Genomic DNA, 14,957 nt, shown 5'->3' with positions numbered 1-14,957 from the left:
ATAAGAATTTGAATTTGTTCTTAACTGGCTTGCCTAGTTAAATAAAGGTTAAATAAAATTACAACAAAAAAAGAACATAGGCCATACTTTACAACATTGCTACAGAGAGTGTAAGGGTGTGGGCATAGGCAGGCCACGCCTCTACATGGAGAGAGTCTTCCCCTTATTGAATGCGGGAACTCGCTATTGGGCGACGGCTTCTTGCTTTGAAATTCCTCGTCCTTAGATCTTTAGTATGTGAAATGAGCATGGTACTAGCTGTTGTGTGAACGGAGAGAGACAGTGGGACATCGACGGAGCAGCCTGACCATATCCTCTACGACGATATTCGATTTAGTCCTTTTTTATTCTGTTCTTGTGATAACTGACTACTGATGATCTTTCTGCTCCATTCCAAGGAAAGTATTTTGAAGGGACAGAAGAGCGGATCAAGGAATGATGACATTTGAGATAAATCTTCCTCTTTAAAGAAAATAATTTGATCTGATTCAGGGAACCCATGCTAGCGTTGGTATATTTGGATTAAACAAACCGGGTACTAATCATTGATTATTGATTTTCGCATAATACGGTGTGTACATAAATGTATTTCGACTTGCACCTACACGTTCGCTGCCCTCGCCTGAACTCTGCGCCGCCTCGATCCAGATGAACGGTTCTCCCCACGGATCTGAAGCGCATTTACGCAGTCCGTCCCCCGAGCGCACCGGTAACAACAGCGGTAATTCACCCCAGAGAGGAGCGAAAAGACCGCTGGTTTCCGTACCTTCTCCCTCAGATCCAACACGCCAGGCTAAAAGGCTGCCCATTCGGATTCTAAAGATGTTGAGCGCACACAGCAGCCACTTGCTACACCCGGAATATCTCCAACCCCTGACGTCCGCGCCAGTGAGCATTGAGGTAAGCGAAGCATATCTTCTAAAACTGTCTAATTGTTCAATCATCATCTACCGTGTTAACGTTTGGAAATATCTACATATATGTACAAATATCCCATGTAGTTTACGAGATTAATCATGAATTACGCATCAAATTACGCATCAAATTGTCGCTAATGCGTCAACAGTTTACATTACAATGCTGTTTATATTTTTTTCCCTTTTAAGTTTTGTTCTTAGATATTACAAACATGGGCCAACGAATTACACTGAATTAATCTCTCAAATTAGTAGCCTATTATTGAGTCGACTTTTTTAAGATGACATAAATAAGCCAGTGTCTTGATACTCTCAGATATTGTGCGTAATTGTCTGTAAAAGAAATAGAAATAGTTCAACCGTTTCCTTCGTTTTCTCCAAATAGAACAGATGCTGTTTACCACGTGCCAACATTGCAGTCATAAATCTTTCTATTGGGGATTTTCATACTGAATACACAGGGACATTACAACTCTCGAGCATAATTATGTTTCCTTCCTTCTGCGGATATATGACTCATGGGCTAATTTATGACTAACATTTATAACACATTTTACTGCACCTCGTTGTGATGACATTTATTGGATGGAAATCACATCCATGTATTTTATTTGGCCTATCAAATGATAGTGGCTGAAATAGATTTCTAGTGGAAATACTACACGCAGCACAAATATTACAGAATAGTAACCAAATAGTTACAGATTAGTTACCAAATAGTTACAGAATAGTAACCAAATAGTTACAGAATAGTAACCAAATAATTACAGAATTACCCCAATACTTACCAAATTACCATCCAATGTAAGTCTAGTATAGTGTGAATATAGAGTGTTTTTAACATGGCAGTGCTCTCATCCTGTCTCTGTGTGTGTCGCCCCCTCAGCTGGATGCTAAGAAGAGTCCCCTGGCCCTGCTGGCTCAGACCTGCTCTCAGATTGGCAAACCAGACCCCCCGTCCTCGTCCAAACTGGGCTCCCTCTCCTCCGGCAGCCTCAGTGACAAGGACTCATCCGGACGCTCCTCCTGCTCCGGCCACAAGTCTGGAGACCAGCATCAGTCTCTGGAGGATAAGTCTAGCTTCAAGCCTTACAACAAGGCCGGAGGGGAATGCCGCAAGGATGGGCTGTTGACCAAGGGTGCTACAGACAAAGCTGGCTTCAGAGTGCCCAGTGGTGGATCCGGGAGCGGCGGCTCTTGCCCTTCCTTCCCCCCACACTCCACCTCTCCTAGCTCTAGCTCCCCTCCCCTGCACTCCCAGGGCCAGTCCCACAGACAGACCCAGTCCCCCTCCACGCAGCAGCAGACATCACACTCTCAGGCCCTGCACATGGACAAAAAGCCTGTGAGCTCAGACCAGGCCAGCTCAGACAGCAACAGCAGCACAGGGAAGAAAGACTCTGATCACAGCAAGGAGAGGCTGGATGGGGCCCAGCTAGCAAACTCCAGTCACATGCGGGCTAGCGCCAACTCCAGCAATGCCAGCTCCGCTAGCAGCCCGCGGCCGGATAGCAAGGCTGACCCACAGTCCTCTCAGCCTGGGCTAGGCTCCGGACACATCGCCCCTGTCTCCCCCTTCAAACCAGGACACTCCGTATTCCCCATGCCCCCCGCCTCCATGGGCTACCATGGCTCCATAGTGGGCGCCTATGCAGGCTACCCCTCTCAGTTCCTGGATCATACCAAGTCTAGTCTAGGGATGGGGATCCCAGGGAAGCACCCTGGCTCCAGCCCCCTCACCGGGGCCTCACCTCCATCCCTCATGCAGGGTCTATGCAGGGACCCATACTGTCTGACCTATCCCAACCACCCCCATCTAGGGGGCAGCAACTGCAATACGTGTGTCCACGACCCCTCCTCCCTAAAATCAGGTTTCCAAATCATGTATCCGTCTCACCACCTCCACTCCCTCCACCCCAGTTCTCTATCCTCCACCACCCCCACCCTGTCCCACCCGCTCTACACCTACGGCTACATGCTGCAGAACGAGCCCCAGCCACACGCCTGTAACTGGGTGTCAGTAGGAGGGCCGTGTGACAAACGTTTCTCCACGTCAGAGGAGCTGCTGGCCCACCTGCGTACTCACACAGCTCTCTCTGGTGGGCTGGACAGTAAGCTCCTCTCTGCCTACCCCTCCTCTGTCTCCTCAGCCGCCTCCTGTCACCTCCACCTTCCTCAGCCCGGCAGCCCTGGCACCATGCCCAGCTCCTTCTCTCTGCGGGGGTCACCTGGCTTAGGCCTGGCCCGCTACCACCCCTACACCAAGGCCCACCTGCCAGGAGCCCCAGGCCTGTCCATGCATTCTCTACAGGCCTCCTCGCCCTACTACTCCCCCTATGCCCTCTACAGCCAGAGACTGGGCTCAGCCTCTGCCCTGGGCTACCAGTGATGTCTGAGGACACAGAGACAACAGAACAGGCACCTCAGACATGCACAGTGGATGGATGAACCAGGCCCCGTCTGGACAGGAGGGGTCTTTGCCAGTCACTACAACAAGGGGGCCTCACCCTGCCTGCCTGGAATACCACCTGTTGCCACAGGATTCTGAATGGCATTGCAATGGCAAGAGACCCAGTGGTGATGGCTGGCCAGCAGTACAGGCCCAGAGACATTGGTGTGTGGGCCAGACACCTGCCTGGGAACAGAAAGGAGCTTGAATTTGATTGGATGAGATGGTGGAATTTAGATTGTTTTTTGATTTTAGATTATGATTTTTTTTCCCGCTCCCTCCTAGGAATGAAAACGTGTATTTATTTTTCACTTGAGCGCTTGGCATTCAAAATGGGGGAAGTTTTACTATCCAAATTAATTGTTCATAAATATTCGAATAGAAAAAAATGATTTGAATCATAGCATTATGTCTATCGTACACTCTTTAAATAAAGTTTTGCACCATGGCAAAGATGGACTGATGGTTTTTTTTCTGGAGGAACAAGCCTACTTTTTTTTTGACATTTCTTCTGTATCTTTCCATTTCCACTATTCTTTTCCCCATCTGCTATTCACACTCTGAGGGAGTATCGCATGTCCTGACGGTGAAAGTCTCCTTGATAAATTGCCATTTATTTTCTATTCGTAAGCAGAGATGTCATATTTTTTCAAAGTGTTATTGTGTGAGCCCGTTGGGGTTGCCGACTGTCATTGAAAGAGGACGGGATTAAATCAAACAAAAATGAATACACAACGATGGCAGTGCTATGCATCTGACAGGGAAATGTCTTATTTTCTTTAATAAATCATACTTGATTGCATTGGAAGTTGTTTTGTCTTAATTAAATGTTTATATACTGCCCTAACGTAAAACTAGTTTTCATCACGGGTATAAGAGGGTCATTTATCTGTTAAATGTAATTACATTTAGCTGTTGCACTGCAGTTGTCTCTATGGACCAGTACAGTAATGATTTAGTGATATACTACAGCTATATGGCTATGTGTTATATTTAAGCAATAAGGCCCGAGGTGGTGTGGTATATGGCCAATATACCACGTCTGAAGGCTGTTCTTAAGCATGACGCAACGAGTGCCTGGAGACAGCCCTTAGCCGTGGTACATTGGCCATATATCACAAACAAGTATTTTTGAGTCATGTGTAACCTTTATATAACTAGGCAAGTCAGTTAAGAACAAATTCTTATTTACAATGAAGGCCTACACGGGACAAACCCGAATGACACTGGGCCAATTGTGCGCTGCCCTATGGGACTCCCAATCATGGCCGGTTGGGATACAGCCTGGACAGCCTATACCCGTGGTATATTGTCTGATATACCACGGCTTTCAGCCAATCATCATCTAGGACCCAAACTACCCAGTTTATAATTCAGAATAAATAATAGCAGTTGACAGGATTTTAGTGTCTCAGAGAAGGCAGATCAGGTCAACTCACATTTAGCCAGTTAGCTTCTTTCTAAAGACAACTATCCCTCCTTCCTCCCCTTCTCCCTCTACCGCCACCATAATGTTGGCTGTTGGGAGTGCAGGGTTTAATTGCTGATGCTTGTTTGTTAGCGGGCCAGAATAGCCGTCTCAGCAGCACTGTGGCTTGCTAGCTGTCTCTGAATGGCTGCTGGGTCAGTGGGATTTCAATAATGACTAGAGAGAGGGATGCCAACCCTGGCTCCCCTCCCTGTCTGATGGATGGCCCTGCTGCACAAAGGCCAGGACTGACAATGCAAGCGCTAAATAGAGAAATATTAATCAAAGCTCTTGACATTTTGTCCTCCCCAGAGAGGAGTACAGCCTTTAAACCAGGCAGCGCAAACAAAAAGGCTATGTGCGTCCCAAATAGCACCCTATTCTAGGACACTACTATGTCCTACTATGTCGGACACTACTATGGACCAGAGCTCTATGGGAATAGGGTGCCATTTGGGATGCATTCTATGTCTTTCTCCTGGTGGAGAAAAGCATTTCGTAGGTTAATAAATACAATACTGTGTTATGTATAATCTGAGGTCAGATTTCTCTGTTTTTAGTATTTGTTAGATACTAATATTCAGGAAAGAGAATGCAAGCCTAGGTAACAACAACACCACCGTTCTGCAATTCCAGTGGTTTGGATCTTGGTTAAATAATGGTTTATTTCTCCAGCCTTTAACTGTCTGACAGTGTATCGTACATGAGGTTTATCCAGGAGTAAAGAGGATAGTAGTCTGTCTCAGGGGCGGCTATTGACCCAGACTCCCCTAGCAAGAGAAGCACTCTCGGTTCATTAGCACTCCAGACAGGGGAGAGAGAGAGAGAGAGAGAGAGAGAGAGGCGAGCACAGGTGTCACTTGACAGGGCCATTAACAAAATAGATCACCCTCCCAAACCATGGCGGGCTGGCCAGCTCCAGACCAGCAAGATCACTCTGCCCTGAGAGCTGAGCACAGGAAGTCATCAGGAGGGATGCCCAGCGGACACATTTTTCATCCCCAGGAACAAGCTAAGGCCCACAGCAGACGGGGATGGGAAGTGTCTACCACACATATGGTTTATCTGGGTTCTCTACCTGTTTTCAGGGTTGGATCAGATATGGTTTATCTGGGTTCTCTACCTGTTTTCAGGGTTGGATCAGAGGTTGGAATCAAAACTAGGACAGAGGAATTGTTATTTTGAGGTTGTACTGTAAATAAGAATAACTTTTATATTGAAGATATGTTAAACTGTTAAAATTTGGTCATATCCTGGTTTGTGTTGCCACCTATGGGTCTGTTGTAGAAGTAAAGATTATATATTTGACTAAGTACTGTACTACGTATTACTCTTTGCCATGCTGTACACAGCTATTGACTTTGTATATCCGGGTCCCTGTGTAAATGTAGTAGTAAGAGTTTAAATATTAAGTTAATGTCCTGGGTGAGGCTGGCACTGGCCCTTAAAATACTTGTGACAGATCAGCCTCACGCTAGTGTATTAGAGAGGGGCCTAGAACCAGAGGTCAAACTGAGGGCAAAACTTTCAATCTTGTCCACGGGGAGGAATTAATTCCGCTGTCGCTATTTACACTCGTTCATCAAATGCCTCACTATTCTTTCCATCCAAGTACTCTCATCAATCTCACTCTCCATCTATCTTTCTCCTCTCTCACTGCTCCAGCTGAGTCAACACCCAGATTCTCCATTTCTGTCGCCTCTGCTCTGCAGGCTGGCTGGGTGAGGAGGAGGGGTGAGGGGTGAGGAGGGCAGTTCATAAAGTCTCCAGCTGCTGTCCTCCCAGGAGGGCCCACACCTGAGATAGATTGATCTCCCTGTCCTGTCCCTACTTCCTGGGTTTGGACCCAGGTCAAAAGCGTTTGGACCCTGGTCAAAAGTAGTGCTCTAGAAAGGGAGTCGAGTGCCATTTGGGACACAGCAAGGGAGATTGTAGCCTCTCTCTCAGGCTGAAAGAGAGCTGTGTTGCCTGCCTGCCTGCTTGCCTGCCTGCATGTCACTGTGGGGTCCTGGGCAGACAGCCCCAGTGATTAATGACAGGGTGTGGAGCTGCTCCTCAATTAGACGCCAAGTCCACACTGGCTTACCATTCAAGATGTTGTCCTAGGAGACACAGGGATGAGAGAGAGAGAGAGAGAGAGAGAGAGAGAGAGAGAGAGTGAGAGAGAGTCTATTTCTCTCTTTCTCTCACTTACACACTCTTCTCTCATAAACACAAATAAACAGTCAAACATAACCAAATGTTAACTTCAACTTCAACTTCCATGACTCTGACCTCTACAGGGCGGCAGCATAGCCTAGTGGTTAGAGCGTTGAACTAGCCACCGAAAGGTTGAAAGTTCAAATCTCCAAGCTGACAAGGTAGAAATCTGCCCCTGAACAAGGCAGTTAACCCACTGTTCCTAGGCCATCATTGAAAATAAGAATTTGTTCTTAACTGACTTGCCAAGTTAAAAAAAAAAATGTGGAGCTTCATTCAGAACAGGACACAATGCAGAGCTCTACTCTTTCCAACAGTGACCACACTGTAAAGCAAACCAGATGGTAAAACACATCCTTCATCTGGGCCATTAAGCAATCACACAACTCCTGCTTTATTTCCAAATAAAAACACGAGGAATGCCTCTCTCTACATGCTTCAAATCAACCTCTCATCTCATTCACACCCGAATTTAAGCACAGCATAATGCCAGTCTTTAAAACAAAAACAAAGAAATAAAGCACATGGCACCCCAAGGGAGGCCAAACTCGTTTGTCCTATTGCATGCGTGTGCGCGGTTAATAAACATACACCCGGTAACCCCGGAGCAGAAAAGTACATCGCAATTATGGCGCACCGCTAATAACGCGCATACCGCTATTGCAGCTGGATTCCATTTGTTTGTGCGCTGGGAGAGCTTGGTGGGGATGTCACAATCCCGGTGTTGCACAGGAGAAGGTGCCTTGGAAAGGAATGAGCGTTGGCCCTGCTACTTGCCATTATTGGCCTTGTATGCAAATCTTTCCCCCTTCACTTAGAAAATAGTATTTTTGCGTCCCTTTGATATTTTAAGTAGAAGTTGCGCACCAATTTTGAATTTTAAATGCCTGTTATATTAAATTAAGTGGTATTTTGTAGAACACATGGAAAATTCCATTATTCTGATTTTTTTATATGAATAAAGGATTGCTAAAGTGGCAAAATTCAGCATGTCCCCTATGTCAACCCTGTGTCACTTCTAGGAAGATTTCAACCCACTTAATCAAAAATAGTATTCAAGTTTCCCCATCATCTCTAAGTTTCCCCATCATCTCCAAGTTTCCCCATCATCTCCAGGTTTCCCCGTCATCTCCAAGTTTCCCCATCATCTCCAAGTTTCCCCATCATCTCCAAGTTTCCCCATCATCTCCAGGTTTCCCCATCATCTCCAAGTTTCCCCATCATCTCCAGGTTTCCCCATCATCTCCAAGTTTCCCCATCATCTCAAAGTTTCCCCATCATCTCCAAGTTTCCCCATCATCTCCAAGTTTCCCCATCATCTCCAGGTTTCCCCACCATCTCCAAGTTTTCCCATCATCTCCAAGTTTCCCCATCATCTCCAGGTTTCCCCATCATCTCCAAGTTTCCCCATCATCTCCAGGTTTCCCCATCATCTCCAAGTTTCCCCATCATCTCCAAGTTTCCCCATCATCTCCAAGTTTCCCCATAATCTCCAGGTTTCCCCATCATCTCCAAGTTTCCCCATCATCTCCAGGTTTCCCCATCATCTCCAAGTTTCCCCATCATCTCCAGGTTTCCCCATCATCTCCAGGTTTCTCCATCATATCCAGGTTTCCCCATCATCTCCAAGTTTCCCCATCATCTCCAGGTTTCCCCATCATCTCCAAGTTTCCCCATCATCTCCAGGTTTCCCCATCATCTCCAGGTTTCCCCATCATCTCCAGGTTTCCCCATCATCTCCAGGTTTCCCCATCATCTCCAGGTTTCCCCATTATTGTAAAGCCCTAGTTATGTTGCTGCTTTAGTAATTTCTGAAGATTATTATTTCTTTCATGTGATTAATGAGTCATGTATTTATGTCCCTCTTTTTAAGGTCAACCCTGTTATGTGTAATGAACTGTCATTTTAATATGGTGAACACATTCATTTTTTTTGTTAAAAAAAATACATTGAACATCTAATAGTCAAATCATAGTGTAAAAGCAGGTGAGCTGGTTCTACTCTTTTTGGCCATTTTCTGGTGTTTAGTGGTGGAAAACATAACACGTCAACCCTGTTACCATTAGATGGACAGGCCAAAAAGGTTTTAGCAATTTCATTTTTTTGTGAAGCTTGCACACAATAAGCTTCCATTCCCCCTCATGAGGGGATTTATTCCTGATTTAAGATGAGATCATTAACCCTGTTATGGTCGGTCAATCCTGTTTTTATTTGCCACTTATAGGTACTTACTATAGTCATTTTTTTATTTAACTTCTTGAGATGGGAAGACGTGTTATTTTAAATAAATTGAACATGTGCTCTTTATGACAGAATGTTAAAATTAGGTGAAATCAAATGTTTTTTTTGACCAAGTTACACTTCTCAAAAGGTTACAAATTGGTGGAACAACCCTTATGGTTTCTGCCTCTTCTGTCTCTCTCAAATCAAAGAGTCTGTCTAAAACCAGATGCACTCTTCAGTCAAAATGTCTAGCTAGAGAGAAGTTATTTAGATCGTACTTTCAATGCAGCTGGTCTGAATTTCGCAAAGTCATGAACTTCAAAGTCTAATCAATCCCAAATTCGTATATTCTTATCAGAGGCAAAATCAAGGTTATCTTATACACTTATATTTGGGCCTAGGGTGAACTTATCTGACATGTGAGATTGAAACCACATGTTGAAATAAAAGGATGTGAACCCTCTTGATGAGTAACCATCTATTCATCAATTACACAGTCAGTCTCTATAGGAATACCAGTATGTGAGGACTGAACTTCTTCAGACTGTAGGTAACGAGAATGAATGATTGGTTGACTGTATTGTAGGAGCGCTGCCTCTAGAGCAAACAGTGTTGTGTGTCTCTGTGTGCCACGTTCACTCATCTGTAGAGAGTGTATTCAGGGGATGGTATTGTCGTCTCGCAACTGTTCAAACAGAGACATAATTCCAGGTGTCAACACACTGCCGGTGCCCCCCCACCTCACCACACACAAATGTACGCAAACACACACACACACACACACACACACACACACACACACACACACACACACACACACACACACACGCACAGCGAGAGATCCCCTTCTCACTCCCATACCTAAGCTTCAGCTTGCATGTCTCCCTTAGGCAGTGACAGCTCTGAGTAAGACACAGTGAACACAGTTGGTCCAAACTGACACTATGGCCTGATTCCATCACAGTGACTCTAATGAGCCCTTGTATTTAGCTAGTGGATAGATATATTGTCCCACGAGTCTCCATAGCTCTTGTTGCCACTATAGCACTACATTACAGAGTTGTCTGGTGTTGGCATCTCATGCCCATCCATGTGTTGTGTGTATTTTAATTCAGCAGGACTGTGAGATTGTGTTCACATATGGGACTTTACATTAGGAGAGTCATAGCGGTATCTTGAGTGAGGGTGAAAAAAAACGAATTCCCTCCAGAGGCCCTAGCTGTAATTATTTTCACTTTTTTTTTTACTCAAGCCCCTTTTAGAAGCCTGAGAGAGACCACTCCCTCACTCCTTCTTCACCCCTCCTCTCCATGTGCGTCCCAAATGGCACCCTAGTTACTATATAGCGCACAGAGCCCTATGGGCCCTGGGCAAAAGTCATGCACTTTATAGGGAATAGGGTGCCATTTGGGACGCAGCCTCTGTCCTGTAATAAGTCAACCCAGCTGCCTGTGATGTTGCTTGGGGCGGAAAGAAAAAGAGGGAGGGGATAAGAGGGGAGGGGCTGGAAAAGCCAGGAGGGGAAACAGAGCTGATTATCCAAATACAGTCATTAAAGGGGAAATGTGTTTTTCAAACTGTCAAGATGATTAATGGGGTAGAGCAAAATCCTCACAAATGCTCTTGTTTAGTCTAACTGGCAGACACGATCCTACCCATTGATTTATGGCAGGCCTGGTGTGTGAGGCCATAGTGGGGTTAGGGGAGCGCTGGGGGAGGGAGGGGGAGGAGGGGAGAGGCAGGATGGTGAGGAGCGAGGAAAGGGATTTGTGGTGAGGGAGCATTAGGGCACAGGAGGTAGAGAGTTAGGGAGGGATAAAGGAGAGGAAGGGAGGGGTGGAGGGGTGGGAGGCAGAAACAGCCAAGTAAATACTGTGACTCTGACAAACTTTGGCCCCTTGGTTTTTAGAATGCAACATGTCAAGAGAAGGATTTCCAGTGCTACTTTCATATTTTTGGTGTTATGAAAGAAAAATGCTGTCACATTTTCAATCTCAATAAATCACGCAGGCAATAAATCAACAAACCTGTCAAGCTGCCTTTTTTTGAATGAATGAATTAAAAGACCTGCACTCAAAGCAATGGATTATACTATAAATCCCCTTTAAGTGAGAAAGGGACACAAAACCATTTATTTTTCCATTAATCCGGTTGAGACTTCATGTAATAACTGTGCATGCATGTACAACATGTTTCCTAAGACATGGGATATGCACTGTCAAGTGTAATACCTCTACAGTACAACTCTGAATAGATATGACTAAGACGCTAATAAAAATCCATCAATGCATTCATCAAAACCACCAACTGGTTTATCCAAAGGTTCTAGAACATGTCCCAATCCCAAATGGCACCCTATTCCCTATGATAGTGTACTACTTTTGACCAGTCCTGTGGGCCACAGGTTTACCCTACAAACTCCCCATTGCCTATTGATGAGTCCCTGCAGACCACCCTTTTCCTTCCAGTGAGGCCAGATAGATGGCTAGCAGCTGTTAGCCTTACAGCCTCTATCCAGTTCCTCCAGCAGATGCAGGGGCTGTCTATCAGGAATGTTCTCATTCTTCCAATGCCCCGCAGAAGCCTTCGGAGAGCCTTTCCCACACCCCCACAGCACCGCACACACTGTGTCTCTATGTACCAGAAATATACTTAGGCACATTCACAGGACCATTTTACCCCGCCCATGCACACACACTGTACACATACACTGAGCCCTCTCATAACTCTTCAGATGAAGAGGAAGGTGTTAAATGGAGATCTCAGCAACGAGGAGAAGATTAATGTGTTGCTGGAGAGAGAGAGAGAGAGAGAGAGAGAGAGAGAGAGAGAGAGAGAGAAAGAGTGAGAGAGAGAGAGAGAGAGAGAAAGAGAGAGAGAGAGAGAGAGAGAGAGAGAGAGAGAGAGAGAGAGAGAGAGAAAGAGAGAGAGAGAGAGAGAGAGAGAGAGAGAGAGAGGGTGTAGAGAGGGATATAGGGGGGGAGAAGGAGAGAAAGAGAGAGAGATAGGTCAAGCTTGTGTTACTCTGCACTGGGACCACTTCTGGCAGCAGAGAGGAGAAGGAGGACATCTAAGACCTGGAGCACAAACAGTAATGATATTAAATGGCACCGAAATGGAGTAGAGGGGAAAGGTAGCAGAACATCAGTTTCCAAAAGCTAAAAGTAACATCTTGACTTATTTCCTACCTGCTTAACTTTGTGTCAGGTGTCTAAGGCATTGTGAGGCTATGGTGATTTATCCTAAAGGGGGGGGGGGGGGGGGGGTGGAGGGGGCTTGGAATCTGGGAGGGAGAAAGGCAGGGAGAGAGAGAGGGAGAGAGAGAGGGAATGCAGGGTATGAGTATGAGTAGTTGGCCAGCATGTTTTGTGAGTTGAGTTTTGTCTTGCCCAGCTGTAAGCTCACTCATGGTGCCATGTCCTTCTTGGCTGTCTGAGAGTGTATATGTGTGTACACCCGTGTGCCAGTATACCTATGTGTGTCTGAACCGTGTGTGTGTGTGTGTGTGTGTGTGTGTGTGTGTGTGTGTGTGTGTGTGTGTGTGTGTGTGTGTGTGTGTGTGTGTGTGTGTGTGTGTGAGAGCCTGTATTTGTTGAGTTTGTCCCAGCTGTGAGCTCACCGGCAGTGCCCCTGGCCTCCTGGTATGTGTGTGTCAGGGCCCTATGATTAATGACCCACAGGCCTTGTTTCTGCTGCTTCCTTTCTTTCCAGCCATGTCACACTCACCGTCACGCGTCAACCTAATGGACGCCGGCAGATTGATACTCGAGCAACCCCCACTAGGCCACAGCAATAGACTGGAGGTTACTAGGTACTACACATGGACATACACACATGTATGTCCATGTGTAGTACCTAGTAACCTCCAGTTCCTACCTTGCTCACACACAAACACACACACACACACACACACACACACACACACACACACACACACACACACACACACACACACACAGACAGACAGACACACACAAACACAAGATACAAAGCTCCAGGGATAATTCAGTCCAAACCTCGCTTCTCAACCTCTCCTGTTCTGGAAGGTAAGACAGTGCTGCAGTGGCCATGTGTGTTAGTTAGTGAGGGTGTGTGTTGGAGTGTGTGGGTTGGGCTGTCTGTAGATGTGCTGCGCAGTGTACGTTTGTGTGTGTGCAGGAGCAGGAGCAAGGCTTGCATGTGTGCTGGTTCCCAGCCTGTCAGAGGGCTGTCAGGCTGTGATTTATGGTTGCTAGATTCAGAGCAGTCTTCGCTGCCAGTTCAGTATTGTTACAACTGACAGCTAATGAGGCCAGACGTGCTTTCAAGAACAGCACTTAACAGAGGCCTCCATCTTCACGAGTCACAGGGTCCTTCTCCTCTCTCTCCCATGTATTTTCTCTTCTGGAGTGGCAGTATGGAGAGGGCTAGCAGCCATGAGAGCCCTGCTGGGCTACTGAGAGAACAAGGCAGGGCAAAGCAGACAGAGACATACGGAGGACGCTCTCTTTCATTTACACTCTTCACTACCTCACGCACACTATTAAGCCGGACTTCACACAAAACAGCTGCAAGAAAAACTCTGAGCACCATGCCACACTTTACTGCTGCTACACACTGTATATTATTCATGTTACACGGGTGTGGTGTGATTTACATAATCTTCTAAAAAAGAGTAACGGTAAGGAAACAGTACAGGAAAAACGGTGATAATATCACTATGGTGGGCTCCTTGTTGTTCAGACGGTGGAAACATACCTGAACTATGAGTTTTAGCTCAGTGGTCTCGTCTGTTCTACCTTCAACACCTTCGCTCTGTGTGTAGACCCCATGCTATAATCACTACCAGAGTCTCTGGCAGCAGCACCCGTGCGCTCCGCTCCTTCCCTCCCCCCTCCTCCCCTGGCCCCTGGTTCCTTGTCAGTCGTGATTAATGGTAGGGCCCCGGTGTGGCTTACATTGCCAGTTCCAGCAATGTTCCCTTGATACTTAATGAACTCTGACAAACTTATTTTCCCCTCGCTCTGTTGTTCCTTTTTTTCTTTCCCCGTTTAAAATGCACAGCACAGATCTGCCATGCACTGCGGCACCTAGGGGTTAGGGCTGGCTTTTCCTATGTCTAAAAAAAAACGGACCGAGGGCTATAAAAGGCTTGTTTAGGAAGTGAGGAAGCAGATGCCTTTCAAGCTTAATGAGGTGTTATCACTCTACCTTGTGAGCTGCACAATAAATAGTCAAATGTATCCTAACTATAATGTAGCTAAATCATCTTAAATAATGTTTTGTACTCGCTGTGAGTTCTGCCGTTGCTGCAGTCCACCACTAGTCTCACCATTAAAACAAAAAAAAATGTTTTACTTTCATTTAACTAGGCAAGTCAGTTAAGAACAAGTTCTTATTTTCAATGACGGCCTAGAGGCAGAACGACAGATTTGTACCTTGTCAGTTCAGGGATTTGACCTTGCAACCTTTCGGTTACTAGTCCAATACTCTAACCACTAGGCTACGCTGGCGCCTGTTCTCTCTGCTTCCACAGGGAGCAGTACCGGAGCACCATCATCAGCTCATTTAGGCAGTCCAGCATATGGAATCAGTTTTCAAGTTTTTATTGTCACATTCTAGCTCTTTAAAAAATATATATTTTTTAAATAAATAAATAAAATGTAAAAATATATTTATATTTAAGTCGAACAAAAACACAAGAAATATAAATAAAAAGAAC

General features: G+C 45.8%; 1 protein-coding gene across 1 annotated transcript; it reads left to right on the top strand.

Annotated features, from left to right (window-relative positions):
- The first annotated feature begins 215 nt into the window (after positions 1-215).
- On the top strand, positions 216-4,168 carry LOC110525874 (zinc finger protein 703). The gene is made up of 2 exons (XM_021606353.2): positions 216-900; positions 1,804-4,168. Exons 1-2 carry the CDS (start codon positions 649-651, stop codon positions 3,304-3,306), a joined length of 1,755 nt encoding a protein of 584 aa, XP_021462028.2. The 5' UTR covers positions 216-648; the 3' UTR covers positions 3,307-4,168.
- Positions 4,169-14,957: the final 10,789 nt, after the last annotated feature.

The sequence above is a fragment of the Oncorhynchus mykiss genome, chromosome 6, assembly GCF_013265735.2.
Source record: "Oncorhynchus mykiss isolate Arlee chromosome 6, USDA_OmykA_1.1, whole genome shotgun sequence".
In the NCBI taxonomy this organism is placed as follows: Eukaryota; Metazoa; Chordata; class Actinopteri; order Salmoniformes; family Salmonidae; genus Oncorhynchus; species Oncorhynchus mykiss.
This window is presented reverse-complemented; position numbering and strand designations above follow the sequence as displayed.